The sequence below is a fragment of the Tetrao urogallus genome (genome assembly GCF_951394365.1).
Source record: "Tetrao urogallus genome assembly, chromosome: 1".
NCBI lineage: Eukaryota > Metazoa > Chordata > Aves > Galliformes > Phasianidae > Tetrao > Tetrao urogallus.
In genome coordinates, this window is record NC_136813.1 from 186,776,225 (window position 1) to 186,794,175 (window position 17,951).

At 43.8% G+C, this 17,951-nt stretch overlaps 1 protein-coding gene across 2 annotated transcripts in view; it reads left to right on the plus strand.

Moving 5' to 3' along the window:
• The window catches only part of FRMD4A (FERM domain containing 4A), a gene marked incomplete at both ends in the record, with an annotated part of 350,711 nt that overhangs the window by 162,963 nt on the left and 169,797 nt on the right, over positions 1–17,951 (plus strand). Inside the window, one exon of one of the 2 annotated variants that reach the window (XM_079548503.1) lies at positions 444–536. The exons of the other annotated variant lie outside the window; for it this stretch is intronic. Coding sequence (XP_079404629.1) covers positions 444–536 — 93 coding nt within the window. Of the gene's footprint in view, positions 1–443; positions 537–17,951 lie in introns of those variants that run through there. 2 annotated transcript variants of the gene reach the window in all.

The following is a 17,951-nucleotide window of genomic DNA, read 5'->3' on the forward strand; positions in this document are numbered from 1 at the left end:
AAGTCTGATAGAGCTTTGATGAGACAACTGACCTGGTTACCATCTGTAGCAACAAGAAGCAAGCTTGACATTTTTGGAACATTCTCCCCAGAAGCTTAATTCTTCCACCTCTGTGGCACAGCAATCCTGCTGAGCAAACCACACCAAGAAACAGAAGGAAGCTAAAGATACGCTGCTCGAAGCATGTTGTTAAGGTTACGAGACTTGGGTTTTCCTTTCCTTTTTTTTTTTCCCTCCTCCTCCCCCCCCGCTTTTCTTTCAAACAAACCACATCTTGACTCATACAGTCTGATGTGAAAACCCACTCAGCTATTTGATATTTGGGAAATCTCGATGAGCCTGTAAGTTATTTCAAAGGAAGCCTGTGTGTGTGCGGTGAACTCCCTCTCTCTTACACACACACACACACACACACACACACACACACGAGTTAGCTCTGCACTATGGTAGTACAGACTGCTGTGACTCCGGGTAGGACCCGAAGACTTTTGTTCAAAATACCGTATGGATCACTGAGGAGACGCAGTGTGGAGAGGGTAAGCTGTGATTTCTTTGTACTAAATGCATGCCCAGAGGATGAGGAAGGTGCCATGTGATAGCAATTGTCTGCACTGCTAGCAGTCAGAACTAATAGGGGTTTATGCCATGGTTTGCAGAAATTACTGCTGGTGGGACCTGTGTGGGGATGTATGGGAATCAGCACTGGTCAGAGGCTGTGTGGTAATTCAGGGCATTAATTGGTGCCAGCAGTAATTATATGATAACATGCAGTCATTATAACCAGTCAGAGGTTTCTGTGATGATCTTTGGAGGTAATTGATGCTGGAAAGAGTTGTTTCTAGTAATCAGTACTTGAGAAAGTGTGATGGCATATGGCAGTAACAACCAGTGGGGAGCAAATGATAATGTCAAATAACACCAGCAGAAAGCTCAGGGTGATGCAGAAGGGCTCTGTGTAAGTGAACATAGATGCAGGAACTCCCCAGGTCTGTCCCAGCAGAGATATACAACGAGGTAACACAGTGAAGGATGGGCTGTATGGTGCATGATGTTACTCCAGGTGGTGCCAGGCAGTGACACAGTGGGCCACATCTGGTGGCAGAAGTTCTGCAAGTCCAGAGCAACTCCAAGCTGCTCTGTGCAGAGCTGTTGGAAACCTCTAACTGAGGCATCTGTTTTGCTGAAAAGCAGTTTCGTGGCAGCCAAAGCCACCTATGCACTTACTCTGAGTTTAGCGTGTGCATTCAAAAAGATTATATGGTTTGGAGTATTTCAAAACAAATTGTCTTTCATTTTTTCTTTCATTTGCATGAATGTCTTGATATTTTTAAAGGAATCTGAAAAAAAAAAAAATCTCAACATTTCATTGCAGGTCAAAAGCTGTCTCAGTTACATGCGAAGCCATTCTTTAATTCTTCCTTTTGCAGAAGGGAAAGCAGAATCACTTTGTGTCAACATGTTTTCTTTGCCTTTCCAGTCCATCAAGCAAACCGAAAATAATCAATTACTCACACAGCTTTGGTCTTCTATTGTTTGATTGTTCTTTGGTGCTCCGCAGCACATTCAGAAATGTTCCTCCTAGTAAATTTGGGCTTTGCAGTTCAAGATGATGATTCTGAGAGGGGTCAGAGCAGGCTGTCCTGCCTGAAGGCTCAACCTGCCTTGGGAATACTGTTTTATTTGTGTTTCCCCATACCCAGATCTGTTGTAACTAACATTGTCCAGGGTTTGCTGCTCCACAGAGGCACTGCTTTTGCTGTCCCAGATGAACAGACATGGATCAGTGTTGGCTGACTTTAAGGATGCTCTTGCAGGCATGGGGAGCTGGATCTCCCTTCTCCAAAGGGGGTTCTCACAGGGTGCAAGTTTTTAATGCTGTGGGGCCAGCATTCTTGAGCCTCCTCCCTTGCTAGCTGGAAGGGCTTCCAGCACCAGGGCCAATGTAGGGATGGGCAAAGTTTAGGCTGGACATTAGGAGGAATTTCTTCTTGGAGGAGTGGTTAGTCATTGGAACAGGCTTTTCAAAGAAGTGGTGGAGTTTCCATTCACAGAGAAATTTAAGAGGCATGTGGATGAGGCATTAGGGGAGATGGTTTAGTGTCGGGACTCTGTAAGTCAGGTTGTTGGCTGGACTTGATGTTCTTGAAGATCTTGAAGCATACAGGATTCTATAATTCTATGATACTCTACCTGAGACCAATGAGCCTGGAGAAAAGTCATGTAACAGTGTGGAAAAGAGGAAATACACTGGATTTGGAGAGAGCTGCCCCTCAGTGATCCACCTGAGCAACAGCTGCCCACATCCTCTGGCTTGACCACAAGCATTAGTTTTCTCATGGAAAGTTTAGAAAGAGAGAAGCACAATCACAGGTAACTTTTGAAACAGCCCCACGGTGGGGATTACAGGAAACCATGGAAAAGGGAAGGTGTTGGAAAAGATCAGTAGCTATATAGGAAACAAGAGCAAGAACAGACTGCAAACTGTACACTACCATAGTTGTGGTTTGTATAAAAGCCATGCATGCAGCATGCACACGCTGCAGGGGAGACACACGCATATTTTTATATTTATGGATATGTGGATGCAGCTATATGTAAATAACAGAACCGTAAACTCATAGAATGGCTTAGGTTGGAAGGGACCTTAAAGATCATTCAGCTCCAACTCCCTGCTGTGGGCTGGTTTCCACCTACCAGATCCAGGCTGCCCAGAGCCCCATTCAGGCCTGGCCCTCAACACCTCCAGGAATGGGGAATCCACATTGTACATGGATGTTGTATAGAAAGTGAAAGATATTAATCACAAATGACAAGAAATGGGGTGTGGGTATAGGAAGTGAGGGACATTAATCACAAGTGCCAAAACATGGGCAAAACTTGTAACTCATGCAGAGGATAGCAAGCACTGACACGTATCAACTCATTGCTTATCTTAACTCTGCTTTATGAATGGGAAAGGACAGTGTGCCATTGATCCCAGCACTGTGTCTCATACCATACACAGAGGTTTTGAGTTGGCTGGAACCTTATCAGCAAAAGCAGGGGTACGGTGGGTGGGTGTGCTGAGGCACATGGCTCCAGTTCAGAGACCAGCTGCTGTCAGAGAGTTATGTGTTATTTTATTTTCACTCACATTCACAGTTTATTTCTCTCCTTCCCACTCTCTGACCTAAGACTGGAATGGTTTAGGCTTCTTGTCAGGCAAATATTGAAGCCTTCCTTTGAGTTATGCTAGGGAATTTGGTACAGTGACATTTGCAACCATCTCTTTTTTTGTGTGTTCTAAATTGCTGTTCTTGTCTTTAATCTCTCTGCCTTGTCACAGAGCTAATTCATTGGGTAAGTGGTGCTTGAAGTTGTTTGTAGCCAATTTCATTAAAGCATGGCATTGAGCTTCCAACAAGTAGAGCTAGAAGGAAACAATTCCCTGTTCCGGGGTCTTGAAGTCACGCAGAACCTACGTTTTCCAGCTCAGAATCCAATGAAATACCACAAAATGTGTTAACTAAGACAAAATTAAGTTCTGTGCTTGGAGCACAGCAGAAGCTAGTGTCAGGACTGAGACGTTGGCTGGACTCACCTAAGTCAATGTGGATGTCTATGAGACATCTCCATCTTGGCCAGCACCTCAGGGATCATTGCAGAGGATGCAGTCGTTGCCTGATCTCCTATGTTTGCTTAAATTAACTACTCCTTAAACTCCAAATAGCTCTCCATTAGTCAAGTTACAAGGACCCTGTGGTCAGAAGGGGACACCCCAAACTGTTGACCCAAACCTCATCCCTCACACGCTCTCTCTTAACACAGAGCCTTCCCAACCAGATCATCCAACTCTGACTCTCCTTCCCCCACCGGTAAACATGCACGTTAAATATGTAGTCCTTTCTCTCTTTGCATTATTAATGTGAGACCGTTTATGCCTGCAAGCTATCTTTATTACATCCATGTGCTGCAGATGTGTGTGAGAGGAAGATGAATGGAGTCCTGCTAATGTCTAACAAATGCCTGGTACCATTCAGAGATCTCTGTCTGCTCTTGCAAGGCACTGGCAAAGACGAGCACATACTTATTCCCTCTCTCAAGACCTCACTGGCTATTTTCCAGCCATAGGAATGTTTCTCACCAGAAACACAAGGCATTGTTTTTCAAGTTAGAAAGCTGAGAGAAAACACACAGCTTTCTTGCATTAAGAAAGAACAAGTCTGCCCTCTCTTCTGCCTCTAAGGCTCAAAGGATGGTAAAGATGCTGTATAAAGAGGAAGGCCATTTCCAGAATAAATGAAGTGCTGTGAGAAACAAACCAAAATGGGTATGCTATGGCTAGAAAAGTTGTTTTCAATTAGGTCTTGCAGTCTGCACCCTAGCTTTAAGTTCCAGGTCTCAGTGATAGTCAGTCAAAAGCCCTGTGCCCAGTGCTGTTAATAGATGTTTGCAGCTCAGCAAGAGTTCAATTTCAATCATTTTTTTGTTTCTTGTGCCTCTGAAGAAGGTAAACTAAGATTAAAAATGCATCCAGAGCTTCGAACCAGAGCTCTTCTGTCCATTGCATATGTGCAAACCTACTCCAGCGTGGAGCTGGGAATGGTATTTATCTATGACACTTCTGTGCCGAATGGATATCCATGAACATTCATTGATATCATGACTCTAAAACAGATCAAGCAGAGATAAATCTTTAAATGGATATTTACTGCCATAGAGAACAGATGGCAGAAGACAAAGCTCCCATGTTCTTATCCCAAGCTGCAAGCATGTTAAGAATGCAGCAGGAAACGTCATTCCTCCTATAAATAAATTTCTCTTGAGAAGAGAGAACCCAGAGTTGAAAAAAATCAGTCTATCAGCTCTGCAGGCCAAGTCTGAGGCAGGTTTTCCCACGCTGTTCTGCAGCTCATGGCGACCTTTGCTTTCAGCAAGAGAATAGGACGCCTTCAAGCAAACCCAGCAAAAGAGTTGGGGCATGTATTGGTACTGCACAAATTATTTCTGAGTTATTGATTTTCTATCTCCACTGGACAAAGCATAATTCAGCCTTTGCCTTGTTATTAATCATTTTCCAGCATGCACTTAAGAGCAAAGTGGTTGGAAACCTCTCACAGCCAGGACTGTAGTGAGGGCTGTGACAGGGTGGAATAAGGCAGACCTCACAGTGCTCATGGTGGAGTGGTCTTCATTTGTTAAATTCCCTCATGCAAAAGTCTGAGCAGTGCTGCAGATGCTCTCTCTGACACCACAACGAATCAAGGGCTCCAAGGGAAGTTGATCTGCCCTATTCATGCTGTCCAATTGCAGACTTGTACACTGGCATGCAGGTGCTGCAAACCTTTGCTTCCGTGACATTTTTCAGTGTGCCTCTTAACTTGACAGCATCACTACTAATCTGATGGACTGTCAAGGTGAGAGCAGAGTTATTCACATACTGTGGATAACAGAAGTAGATAATTGAGTGTACAGAAGGTGCCCAAGAGAGAAGAGAGACCTTGAAGCAGGAAACTCCTACTGTCGTAGCATTTTTTGGCAAGTTATTCAACTCTCAAAATGAAGAATTCAATGTACAAACTTGGACCAGCAGAAAAATAAGAAGCAACATTAAGCAACACAGTTCATTTGCGATGAATTAATCACCAGCCTTATAGATAAGTAATGTAAGTAATTGTGTGTCAAAATATAAAAACTGAATAAGAGGATAAGCTTAAGCAGCAAAACTGTCACCTGTATAATGCTCTGATATAATCACATGCGACTGCCAAAACATTAATTTTATCTGCTTCATCTGAGCTTTATCTTTTCTGACCTGTTCACAAGTATTTGGGGGGAATTGGTTTAATTTGAGCTCTACCTAGACAGACAAATGCTTGGCACACCCTCTCGGGTGTCTGGAAGTTGTAATGTTTTCTGACACTTCTAAGAGGTGTAACAAATCAAAACAGACTTTTTGTGAAATGGATCAGGAGTTGTGCCAGACTTTATCCTCCCAAAATCTATTCAGGTTAACAGTGCAAGAGGTGAGAGCACAGCAGAGGTTAATAGATAGTGACTAGTGAACTCCACTGAGTTGGGAATCAGGGTACTGCTCAAATGGGCTTCAAATGATTGGAGCTTAATTGAATTACTGGAAGTGCCCAAGATCTGGAGACCTCATGAGCAGAGGCTCTTCTGTGAAATTTCCAGTACTTTGTAATCTTATTTTTAATAGAAAATTAAGAGATTTTTTTCATTACATCTTGGCATTTCATTACATCTGGAAGAGCACTGGCAGGTAGGGGGACAAGAGCAGGCCAGGCAGCAGAAGTCAGAGCCAGAAATGAGGTTTAAGTTTTTGAGCTGAAAGGTGAAGGTGAAGAGAGAGAGAGGTCACTTGAATTTGGTTATGTGGATTTGGAGCGGGAGAGCTGCTCCAGCAGCTCGTGGAACATTTTAGGCATCCAGTTTAAAATCCTGCTCAGGGCTTTCTTGGGCAACCAGTACCATGACTGGATCATACAGCTCACCAACAGTCCAAAGCTCAGAAGATGTGGTGGTTTAGCACCAAACCGATTTGTCTCAAGGTAGTGTTTCACAGCCCAAAAAGCAGGAATTTACAACCTCTGTTTCCTTTTCTGGGAGCATCAAAGAAATGGTGGCTTTTTATTCCACCAACAGATGTATGTGAGTGATTCTTACACATCAATTTTTCCTTGTTGACCAAAACACCAAACTCTCCAAATTGCACAGGCAAGGAGTGCAATTAGGCTGTTTCCCAACAATATCCCACTAAAAACTTTCGAAAAGATAATGGGCTGCAAATGATGTGTTTTAGTCACCCTCACACACTCTACAATTCAACTGTACTCCTGGAATGTACTTATAAAATCTAATTAGGGTCGTGCAGGCTTTGAAACACATGAGCCACTTTCTTAACTGAGGTTGAAAATCATCTCAGTTTCCAACACTGCCTGTATAAAATCATCAAGTCTTGATGGCATGTGACCAAGGATGTCTATTTTCTCTCCAAGTTTTACATTAGGTGGACTCTATGAAACAATAGCAAAGGACTGATCCCTGCCTATTGTTAGCTAAGGATCCATCCATCCTCTGTAGATTTTACATGCTGAATAAATACCATTTTACATTGTAGTTCAGAACAGAAATCACTACAAGAATGAATCCCTCTGACCTCAAAAGTTTCTGCCATAGGGAGTTTCTATTCTGCTAACTCCCAATAGATGGCTTATTCTATGCATTTTGGAGAAGCTCATAAAAATATATTTAAGATGAGAGTTTATATTCTTGTTTGCTGGTTTGTATTCCCCGTGTCTTGCCTTCAACTTGTAACTTCATCCGGCCTACTTTTACACATTTATGTCATACAACTATACCAGTTTTTACTATCCCTTTAGGTCTCATTAGTAGAAAAAAAGAGAGAGCAATTTGCGTCTCTTGATGACAAGTCCTCCTCATATGTTCAAAACCAAATTAAGATGGGACGAATTGCTGTCTGTGTTGACAGCTGTCTTGCATTAACTTTAGAGAGAACAAAGCCATCTCCAGTTAGAGAAGATGAACACCAGCTACTATTTCTGCACTACATGCTTACTCCTGGAGACCAGATGCAGATGGGGGATCCAGGCTAGTCCAGGATCTCCTTTCCCCAGAACAGAGCTCAGAGCTGTTACTGTTGCCTGAGAGCAGAGCTTGGAATTCCTCGTATTTGAAAACATGATCTAAGAAAACCTGTCAAGGCTCACATGATGTATAGGATATTGCAAGAGGAAAGCTTGTCAATCCCAGGCCCAAGGGTTCTATATCCCAAGGGTTCTATACACAGTAGTCCTCACCAGAACTTTACAAGACCCAGACAGTGCTGTTGTTCCTGCTTGGCAGCCAGGATGCTCTCAGAGCACAAGCCAAGGTGAATTGTTGGCACTGTATCTGGGTGTGTTCCAAGCAGGATCAATTTTCAGGGCTCCTGATAGCTGGGGCAGCACATCCGCACTCCTTCTGTCTCCAACATCTCTCCACCCAGCCCATGCTGCAAACCACACGAGGGATTGGGAGGAGGCTTTCCAAATTTTCGTAATTTCCACACTGAATTGTTGGAAAGCTTCCTTTTTTCTGTCCTGAACTTTGCTGCCATGCAGCCATCTAATATCTTCCTGTAAACTTTCAAATGCACCAATAGTGGCAGTTTCCTGCAGATGAAAAAGGATTTACTTCACTTACAGCAAGAGGGAACCTGGCCAAGAAGAGTCATAAAAACAGAGGTCGTTGATTTTTAAAAGCACAGTCAGTGCAGTTACGTTACTGCATTCCAACGCATGTAATCAGCCACTGGAGAGCAGTTAAAATGGCCTTGGGGCCGACCTCCAGCTTCTGGGGTTGCTGTCAGAGGATAGATAAATCAGCTGATGCCAGTTGATAATCTAAGCCCTTTTCCTTAAAATCAGCCACAGCAATGCTGCCCAGGTTCAGGGCTGCAGCAGCATTTTGGAATTTTTTCACTCCTGAGCTTTGTTTGTTGTATTTAATCCACAGGGTCTGCTATTCAAGCTTGTTTTGAAGGGAAATTGCTAAAAGATTCAGGGCAAGGATGTAGTCAGTGTGAATGCTTTTCTGCGAGGGCCGAGAGATGCTGTGAGGTCTCTGAGCACTTCTTATAGAGCCAAGCATTGATGTTTTCTCTGGAGCCAGCAACATCCCTTCCCAGAGAGTCACAGAATTATAGAATCATAGAATGGCTTGGATTGGAAGGGATCTTAAAGATTGAATTCCAACCCCTGCCATGGTCTGTTTGCCCCCCAGCAGATCGGGCTGCCCAGGGCCCCAGTCAATCTGGCCTTGAACACCTCTAGGGACGAGGCATCCACAGCTTCTCTGGGCAGCTGTGCCAGTGCCCCCCATGTAAGGGCTCAGCGTGAAAAGATCCTGTTACAAAGAAAGGAAGCAAAACTTTTCTGAAAGTCGGCATCTTTTAAAGAAACTCCAAAGGGAAGCCAGAAATCCAGATACGCTGAGTCACTTGAAGATGGGTCAGACATCTTCTGCAGCCCGATATGTTCTTGCATGCAGTCCTTCTCCCATGAGGTCAGTGAGGCCAGGACAAGCTGCAGGACTGCCCTCAAATTCCCCAGGCACCAGGCTCTAAGAAACCCTTCATTGTTTGTGTTTTGTAACTATTGCCCATCAGAGAGTCCGTGACCATCTCTCCCCCAAAAGCTTGCAAAGCCAAGAAATGCTTGCATAAAAAGGCCCATGTTCTTTTATCCTGGAATGAACTGATCACGTCCGGTCAGATGGGGACGGAGCCCAGAATACCATCAACGTGGGCTTTTCTTTCCCATGACAGCTTCCCCAGTCAGAGCCTGAGTAAACATGAGGTCATCAGCAATTTATAATTGTTGGGATTTATGACTCTCCTGATCATGGTCTTATACAAGCAATAATATGTTTTTGTTATTTGTTATTCTGTGCTATCACTCTTGACCACTTTATTTTGAAATCAGAAACTGAGAGGTTGTTCCCTTCCAAGGTGGTGCTTCTTGTCTGACTGAACCACTGCCCTGTGCACTGTTGATTTTGGTGGGATTCAGATGTAAATCTTCCAATTCCTCTCAAAGCACAAAACAAGATCCCTACTGAAAGAGCTACGATGTATTTGAGACGTACCTCCATTGCACTTTAGACCTAGGCAGTAGCTTAAAAGAGATGTTCTCACAGCTGAATACCCTGTTTTACTTCCTTTTCGTGATGGTGCACAGGGATCCCAAGAACTACACCTGGGACTGTCAGGAGCTCAGAATAATGATCTTTGAGGTCTCTTCCAACCCGAGACATTCTATGATTCTGTGATAAGTCAGAGTGGCAGAATTTTTGCTCTCTGTCCTCTGGTTTTGCCTGAGCTTGGAGGAGTGCTGTTAGTGCCCTGGTTTATACCAAATTCTAGGCAAATGCACCTTCAAAAAGTGCAATGATGGAAATGTGTACTTCTCTATTCTTCAGAATCCTGCAATAACCCCAATGAGATCAACCAGGACCAACTTTGTCCTCAAGTGCCTGTTTTACATCTTGGCTCTGTGAAGGAAGTTTTCCTCTGCTTTAGCAGGCTGTGGCATGACTTTTCTCACAGCTGACTGTCTGTGGTATGGGGATGAACCCCAGTTCCTAGCCCTCCTGTCAGGGCCCTTCAGAGGCTGTGGTTCATTGCGAGAATGGCTCACCGGGGGCAATGGACCACACACTGCCAGGACTTGTCCGTGGGGTAAAGGTAGTCATACAGAGACAAAGAGCAGTTCACCATCCTAACCATGGATGAAGTGTTTAGGACAGTGAACATCAAGAGCCGTGAGTGCAGATCAGAAGTCCTTCATCCCTGTGGGAGCTTCCTGCAAGAGTAGGGATCGTGCTGTGACTGAATTGCTGAGTTGCACAGGGTGTGCTGTGCCTGACCTACAGGAGAAGGCATGGCACGGCATTTCAGGCATGCACACAGGGCCGAGTCACATATGGTCTGGTGGGAACTGCCCAGAAGGAACGAGGGGGATTTTGCATGTGGTTCAAAGAGAATTGCATGGATAGAATATGTGGCCCTAAGCAGGGAATTGAGTCTATTTCAACCACATAAAGCTGTTCAACTTGGGAAAAACATTAGCTGAGTTTTGATCCCCCCTTTTCTTTCCAAGCTACTGTGGCTCTTGGGCAGAACTTCCAAGCTCTTCATTCTCATAAAAGTTCCTATATTTGTTTTCCTCAGACTTGAGACCTCTTAAAAAAAAAAAAATATTAAAAAAATCTGCCATATCCTTCAGCTGCAAATGATTTAATCATTCTTGGCTTTGTGAGATCTGAATATTTTCTTGTTCTCTTGCTTTGCAGCTGTGACCTACTTAATTACAAGCAGGAAACAAACCCCAGAATCATTAGCCATTCTGCCTGGCATGAAGAAGAGGAAAAAAAATAAAAATCTTATGTCGTTAAATACTAGGATGTCCTTCTTAATAACAGGAAGTCAAGACGCAGATAGCAACAGTGAACGTTTGAATACTTTGTGCACCAAGATAAGAATGGCAATGAGTTTATGGGTTTTATTTTTTATGGCATGGATGTTTTGGGGGCAGGGGAAATGACAGATGCTTCTAACAACAGTCAAAATGGGAATGAGTCATAAATTTCTAAAACGAAGAGCGTAAATCCTCTTTGTTTTAACTTCTGAACAGCTTTAGTATTCTGCCCACAGAGACAACAAAGTGACTGACTTGCTGCTTCGATCCAGCCTCTTTCAATCCATTTTCTGGAAGCTATAGCAAACAAACCAGTGAGTTTGAATTCCACGTCACAAATTGTCAGGTTGGAAGGCAGACCATGAGGGAGTTTGATTAACTGCGCTCCTCCTCCTCAGATGGAGTCTGGGATACTATTTATAGGTCCTGGAGCTCAGCACCCTATCTGGATGTGCTGGTGGGTATGTGGGTGTAACGGTGGCTGCAGAAAATATCTAGAGATAGGGAAATCCAGGATTGCCAGCATTAAGGACTGGCTGTCCCACAGAAGCCTGCTTGGCCCAGTTGTCCACGGTGATAGCAGATCAAAGATACAAATCTCTCAAAGCATCGTGAGACAATAGAAAATGTTGTTTGTACAGTGTTTTAAGCTGAGCAGCGGCAGGAGTGTGAATTATCATCTTCTGTCAACTGTGCATGCATTATCACTTTAGGTGGCATGGATCCAGTGCTGTCCTACAATACAAATGGAGATTTTCCATTAGCGGGAGCAACAAGGGTCTGCGTTTTGGGAGGAAATAGAGTAGAGGTCAACTCTCATGCTCTACTGAGAAGGTCTGACTGGTCCCAGCTGGGGAAATGTTCTCAGCATGAAGATCTCTTGTAGTACAGTAATCTCCCTATGCTGGCTCTTGAGTTTCCCATCTGCAGATGAATTGTTCTGTGGTAACAGAGATAACCAAACCATCCCCGAGCGAGCCAGCCCCATGTAGATGCCGTGAATGATTGTGCAGACATTGTGCTTGGTGGTGTTAACAGCTCAGCCCATGGTTTCCTCTGGGAGCTCTGTACTCCACAGTCAGCAAAGCCATCACTTTCCTCCACAGCACTCCCTGTGCACTTTTAGCACCACCTGTGTATACAGTGCTGCTCCCACAGGGAACATACGTGCATATAGTCATTCTTCACCTCAGGGAACATTTATTCACCCACAGTTTGACAATCGCTGTAGGATCTTTCAACACAGAGTTTGCGTTATTGATCCAAGATACCTTAAGCATTTCTGTGGAATTTGCCCATTTGGCTTTCCAGCAGGCTGAACGCGTATTTATATTTTTAATGCAACACAGCTCCCCTGAGATTCCGTAGCACCTGAAAAATGTCAGTGAAATAATCAGCCGAGGAAATGGAGACTCATAAAGTGATCTGACTTGTCTAATGTTACTCAGGAAACTGATGTCTTTTCTGGAATAGGACCAGATCCCTCCTCGCTGCTACTCAGAAGGTCAAATTTGACCAGCTTATATTATATCTGTCCTCTCCTAGTGACAATTACATCCAGAGCAGAAAGCATTTCTTTGAAACGATCATTTATAGGGAGCTTCAGAATAAATTAAATATATGAGATTTATCTTAGACAGGAACAGGCTTTCCAGCATGCACGCAACATCAAGCATATGAAATCTGGTCCATTGATTTTCTAAAATATGTTCCCTTTGCCCTCCTCCTTTTTAATGAAACGCTCAGCTCTTGTCTGTGAACAGGAAGAACTTTGTATTAGTCACTGAATGCAGTGAGTGTTACCACTGGGTCTGAATCAGACAGACCGCTTAAATATATCTGCAGGAGAAGTTGTAAGAAAATGTTCTAATGAAACAGGACATTTGTGCTGTATGTACACAGACAGCAAGACTGCCCTTCATTAAATTATCCATCTTGCCACAGGGCAAGATAGCAGACTGGTTTTTTTATGAGCCACCGAATTTATCCTCTCCCCCAAGCAAATAGCACCTGCAATGTGTAGCAATGTGCCCTCCAAACTACAGCCAAGGCCATGGACTTTTGACAGCTTGTCAAGTATTTGCTAGTAAGGAGTGGGAAGCATATGCTAGATGTACAATTAGAAATGATGTGAATTAGAAATGATGTGAAAGGAGAAAGTAAGAAAGAAAGGCACAGACTCTTTAGCTTGGTCTGTTTTAATAGGACAAGGAGAAATGGTTCCAAACTAAAAGAGGGGAGGTTGGATATAAGGGAAAGGTTTTTTGCTGTAAGAGTGGTGAGGCACTGGCACAGGTTATGCAGAGAGGTGGTGGATGCCCCATCCTTGGAGACAATCAAGGTCAGGCTGGACGGGGCTCTGAGCACCTGATGGAGCTGTAGGTGTCCCTGTTCATTGCAGGGGAGTTGGACTAGATGGCCTTTAAAATTCCCTTCCAGCTCTAACAATTCTATGATTCTATGATTCTGCATGGGTTCTGGGGATCCCATATATATACACACTTGCTCCAATCTCTAAAGGGATAGAGAAATGTTAGAAACAAGAAAAGTATCACTGAACAAGTACATGACTCCAGTGAACACACAGGTGTGTCCCATCTCCAGTCTGAAATTCAGTGCCTGCCCCATGGGCACAAATAGGCTTATCTGAGGTTCAATTCTTTCATCCCTGAACCTTGCCAGAGGCTATTTTAGGCACTGGTGAATAATGTGGAAGGAAAGCAGCTCAGCTCCTGGATGAGCTTTTAATTGCCCCCCCTCCCCCTCATTCATATGTGCCTCCTGAGCAGGCTGGGATTTTCCTTTTTATTTTTTTTTCCTTTCTACCAGTCAAAAATAACTCTCCTGAGCATTTTGGCAAACAAGATCAGAGAGCAGCATGGTGAAAAACCTTATAGTGACGGGCATGTGTGGATGCATGCTGCTTTGATTGGACACCCCGGTCACAGGACGTTACCATCCCCAGTGGGATTAGAGTTAATCATAAGCTTTGGGTTTCCAAAGTGAATAATCGTATTTAAGATCTCGCCATTCACTTTCCATGGCTGTTCTGCACTATTTACTTAATACATTGCTCTGACCTACATCCCCTCCTGCAGACTCATTCACTGCAGTACTTGTAGAGAAAAAGGATTAATAGCAAATCTCTGCACAATCTCTCTCACGTTTCTGCTTAGTAGAAGTGAAATCACTTCAGCAGTTTGAGCATTAGGGACAAGTATGGACCCAGCTTCATAGGACTCACTATTAAACCTTGTTGAATCATGAACACAGCTTACTTTAGGAAATGAAATATGTATTATTTGAGGATATGACATACTCTCCTGTGTCAGTCAATAAAAATCCCTCTAAAATGAGGACATGTACAGTTTAACACACAAGGAGCTGCTGTTCACATAACCATCATACTTAGCACTGCCAGAGCACTTTACATTTTCAGAGAGCTTTAGAGATATTATGATCAAGGTAGATGACTGGAATAGTAAATTTTCATTTGGTTATTAGCGTAAAGCAGCAATTTGTTCCATTATGGAATGTTTTGGGCCATATGGACTCACAAGAACATCTGAGGAAATTGGCCAGGATTTCCAACTCGTGATGTTCTTCTGAAAATGTAAGGGCAGAGCAGCCTTCAGTTTCTGGCATTTTCTCTGCAGGAGAGTTCTCAGGCTGCCATTGACAAGGGGATGTGGGGTGGAAGTTTTTTATGTTTGTGTTTGGGGCAGCATGTGATGGGTGAGGGTGAGAAGGTGCAGTGCAGACGTGGCTCACTTTTCTATAGGGCAGGATATCTTTGGGTAAATACTACCACAAGTCACTTCCTGACCTGCAGCTCAAGAGAAGTGCACCGTGACAGTGATGGGACCTGAGGGAATGGCATGGAGCTGTGTCAGGTCAGGGTCATGTTGGGTGTCAGGAAAAGGCAGCAGGCATGCAACAGGCTGCTGAGGGCAGTGGGCACAAGCCCTGAACTGCTGGAGTTCAAGAAGCGTTTGGACAGCACTCTCAGACATAGGATTTGAATGTTGGATGGTTGGGTATGGAACCAGGAGTTGGACTTTATGGGTGATGTTTATGGGTCCTTTCCAACTTGAGGTTTTCTGTGATTCTGTACAATTCTGCAAATGTTCAGGCACAATCAGGTGTTCAGGTCTCATGCTCCAGTCAGACAGAGGTCTTACAGTAACGCAGAATGATTACAGGGTCAGCCAAGTTACTTTTCATTGCTCTAATGGGCACTGACATTTGAACAAAACTGTGTACAGGTCCAGCGTGGACATCCACACTTGATTCTCATTCCCTCTTTAAATTTAGGTAAGTTTCATTTGCCTGGAATATATATTGTTTATTAGAGCCCTCAAAGTCTGAGGTTCTGTGCTTTCAACTAAAAAGCCATGCCAAGATCTCTATAAACCCATTGTTCTAACATTTACTCATACAAACAGATTATAAGACCTGGCAAAAATACAAGAAATAAAAGTGATGCTATGCAGACTTTTCACTCTGCTCCCACTGTCCTGCACCAACCTCACAGTGCAGAAACCTTCCACTGTCTCTCCTTGGGTGGCAGTGAGGCCATTGGCAGTGGAAAAGAGGGAGAATCCCAAATGGGGCAACATGAGAGATGAGTCTGCCTTGGTTGGAGTGGGGATAGAGTAAACCCAGAGGCTGAGACTCTCAAATTGATTTGGAGCCCAACACCTATTTAGAAATTCCTGCAGTTTGTGATCCAAAGCAGTTACAAAAGAGATCTTCTGAAAACTCCCACCAAGAGCTCTTTGCAAGGACATGGGAAGCCTACAGAAAGACATGGGGAGACAAACAGCTCTTTCTCCATGTGCTTTGTCACTTGACAGTGGGTCATCCCTTACTGTTCCTTGTCCAGTCATCCAAGAAAATGATGCGCTATTAAAGCACAAGGGGGAAAATGCAACTAGTTAAACATCTCAGAAAACCGTTTCCAGCACAAGAAAGCATGAAGCTGGAATATGAAAGGGAACTTCACACATGAAGATCTAACAACATGAATCCTCTCAGCATTATAGAGAAGTGGAGATCAAAAAGGATAATGGATTTGAAATAAGACTTAAAAGACCACATTGGCCTGGAGCTGCAGGGACCGTTGGGGCCATATGTTAAGCAGAAACAGGATGTTTTTGGTGTGTCTACAGCAAGCTCAAAGGAAAATGCCCTCCTTCCAGCATGTCTGTCTGTCAACACCCCCAAGTAAATCCACACCCACTGGAAAGCTGTGGGTAGGGAGCACGCTGGGGAGTAATGCTAAACTCCTTCTTCCAAGGCCAGAATATGAAATCTGCCTAAAGGAAAAACATGGACATGTCTCTTGAGCTCCTGGTGCAGGCAGCATCTACCTACATCAATACCAGGGTGGCTTTCAAGGAACCACAGTGAGAAGGAACACATTGCTGGGGTTGGGAAGCCCACCCTCAGCCTTCAGTGACAGCCCCACGATGCAACACAGCAGGTGGTTCTACTAATTTTTTTTTATCTTACTTCTCATGGAAAGTAAGAAGCTATTTTTACACCCCAGTAACAGCCTTTGGACTGTCAGTAAAACGTGGGAGGTTTTGTAGTAGCTGTTTTGCCTGACGTTTTCTCAGAGATAGCTGGAAATAGTGCGTAATTAGAGAGGCTGTGTTGGAAAGACCTGCAAATACCTACAGATCTGTGGAGAGTGCAAGTATCTATACTCCATGTAGAGTGCAAATGTTTTTTTTTTTCATTATTGAGCCCAGCGAAGGTGAAACTAAATGTGGTTCACAGAAATGTAAGATGATCTTACAGGCATCAAAGTATAGACCTGCAGAAGAGCCAAGTTCATTTGATTTCCTCTCTCTTCTATCATTCTCTGTAGAAAAGACTTCTGGGCTATTTGGATACAGAAGTGCACCTTTAATGGTGTGTCCCTGGAAAAGAATTTCAACAGAAACCTACCTTATTTTGCTGAATTCACATTAAGACAGTTTGCAACCAGGACTAATTTCATAGACTCACAGAATCATAGAATGGCTTGGATTGGAAGGACTAATATCTCTGGACGAATTTTCCCCTTGGCTTCTGGCACACCTAGAGATGTTGGGGTCTGCCCGGAACAGATCTGTGCCTGAGGAACACCCATGGCTGCAATTCCCCCAGAGCTCAGCTGGATTATCCACATTCAGGCAGCTTTTACCCCCTCAAAAATAGTGCGTTTCTAATTGACAGGAAAACCTTGCAGGAAACCAAACAATCTGCTCTAATCATGAAGGTAAGTCTACACATTCAGTTGACCACTAGACCTGCTATAAACTCAAGTGACTGCAAAGGATCCTGCTCCAGCCTATCAGTTAAATAAATATGTAGCGAAAGCGTTTTCTGAAAGTCTGATTATGTCATCAGCAGAGTGAAAAGGCTTCTTCAGAGCTGCCCTCATCTGTTGAGTAATTACTGAGTTGGGACAGGGGCCAAAAGGCTCCTTTTGAACACACAGAAAGACTGGATGCACATGTAGAGCTGCTAAATATAAACCTGTGGCATATCCTCCATTTCCCCTCCTCTCCCCCTTGCAGAATACCAAGGGGGTTACATCACATCCCAGAGCAAGCCGTTGTGATGGTTTCTTCCCCCCTGTATTCCTTTATCAGACACATTTCTTTCTTGTGCTCCCAGGCAGAGATCTGCTGTAGCCTGGAGCAAATACTGTATAGTCAAGTTGAATTAAACAAATCTCTCTCTTCCAAATGAGGTTGTATAGTTCCTGGTTCCTTATGGAGGCAGTGTGTTATTTAGTTTACAGGAAGGCAAAGAAATAGTCAAGAGATGGTAATGATGATGGGGCTGTTTAGACTGGAAGAGAGAAGGCTCTGGGGAGACCTAAGAGCGGCCTTTCAGTATCTAAGGTGGGCTGTAAGAAAGAAGGGGGCAGACTCTTTAGCAGAATCTTTTGTGATAGGACAAGGAGAAATTATTCCAAAC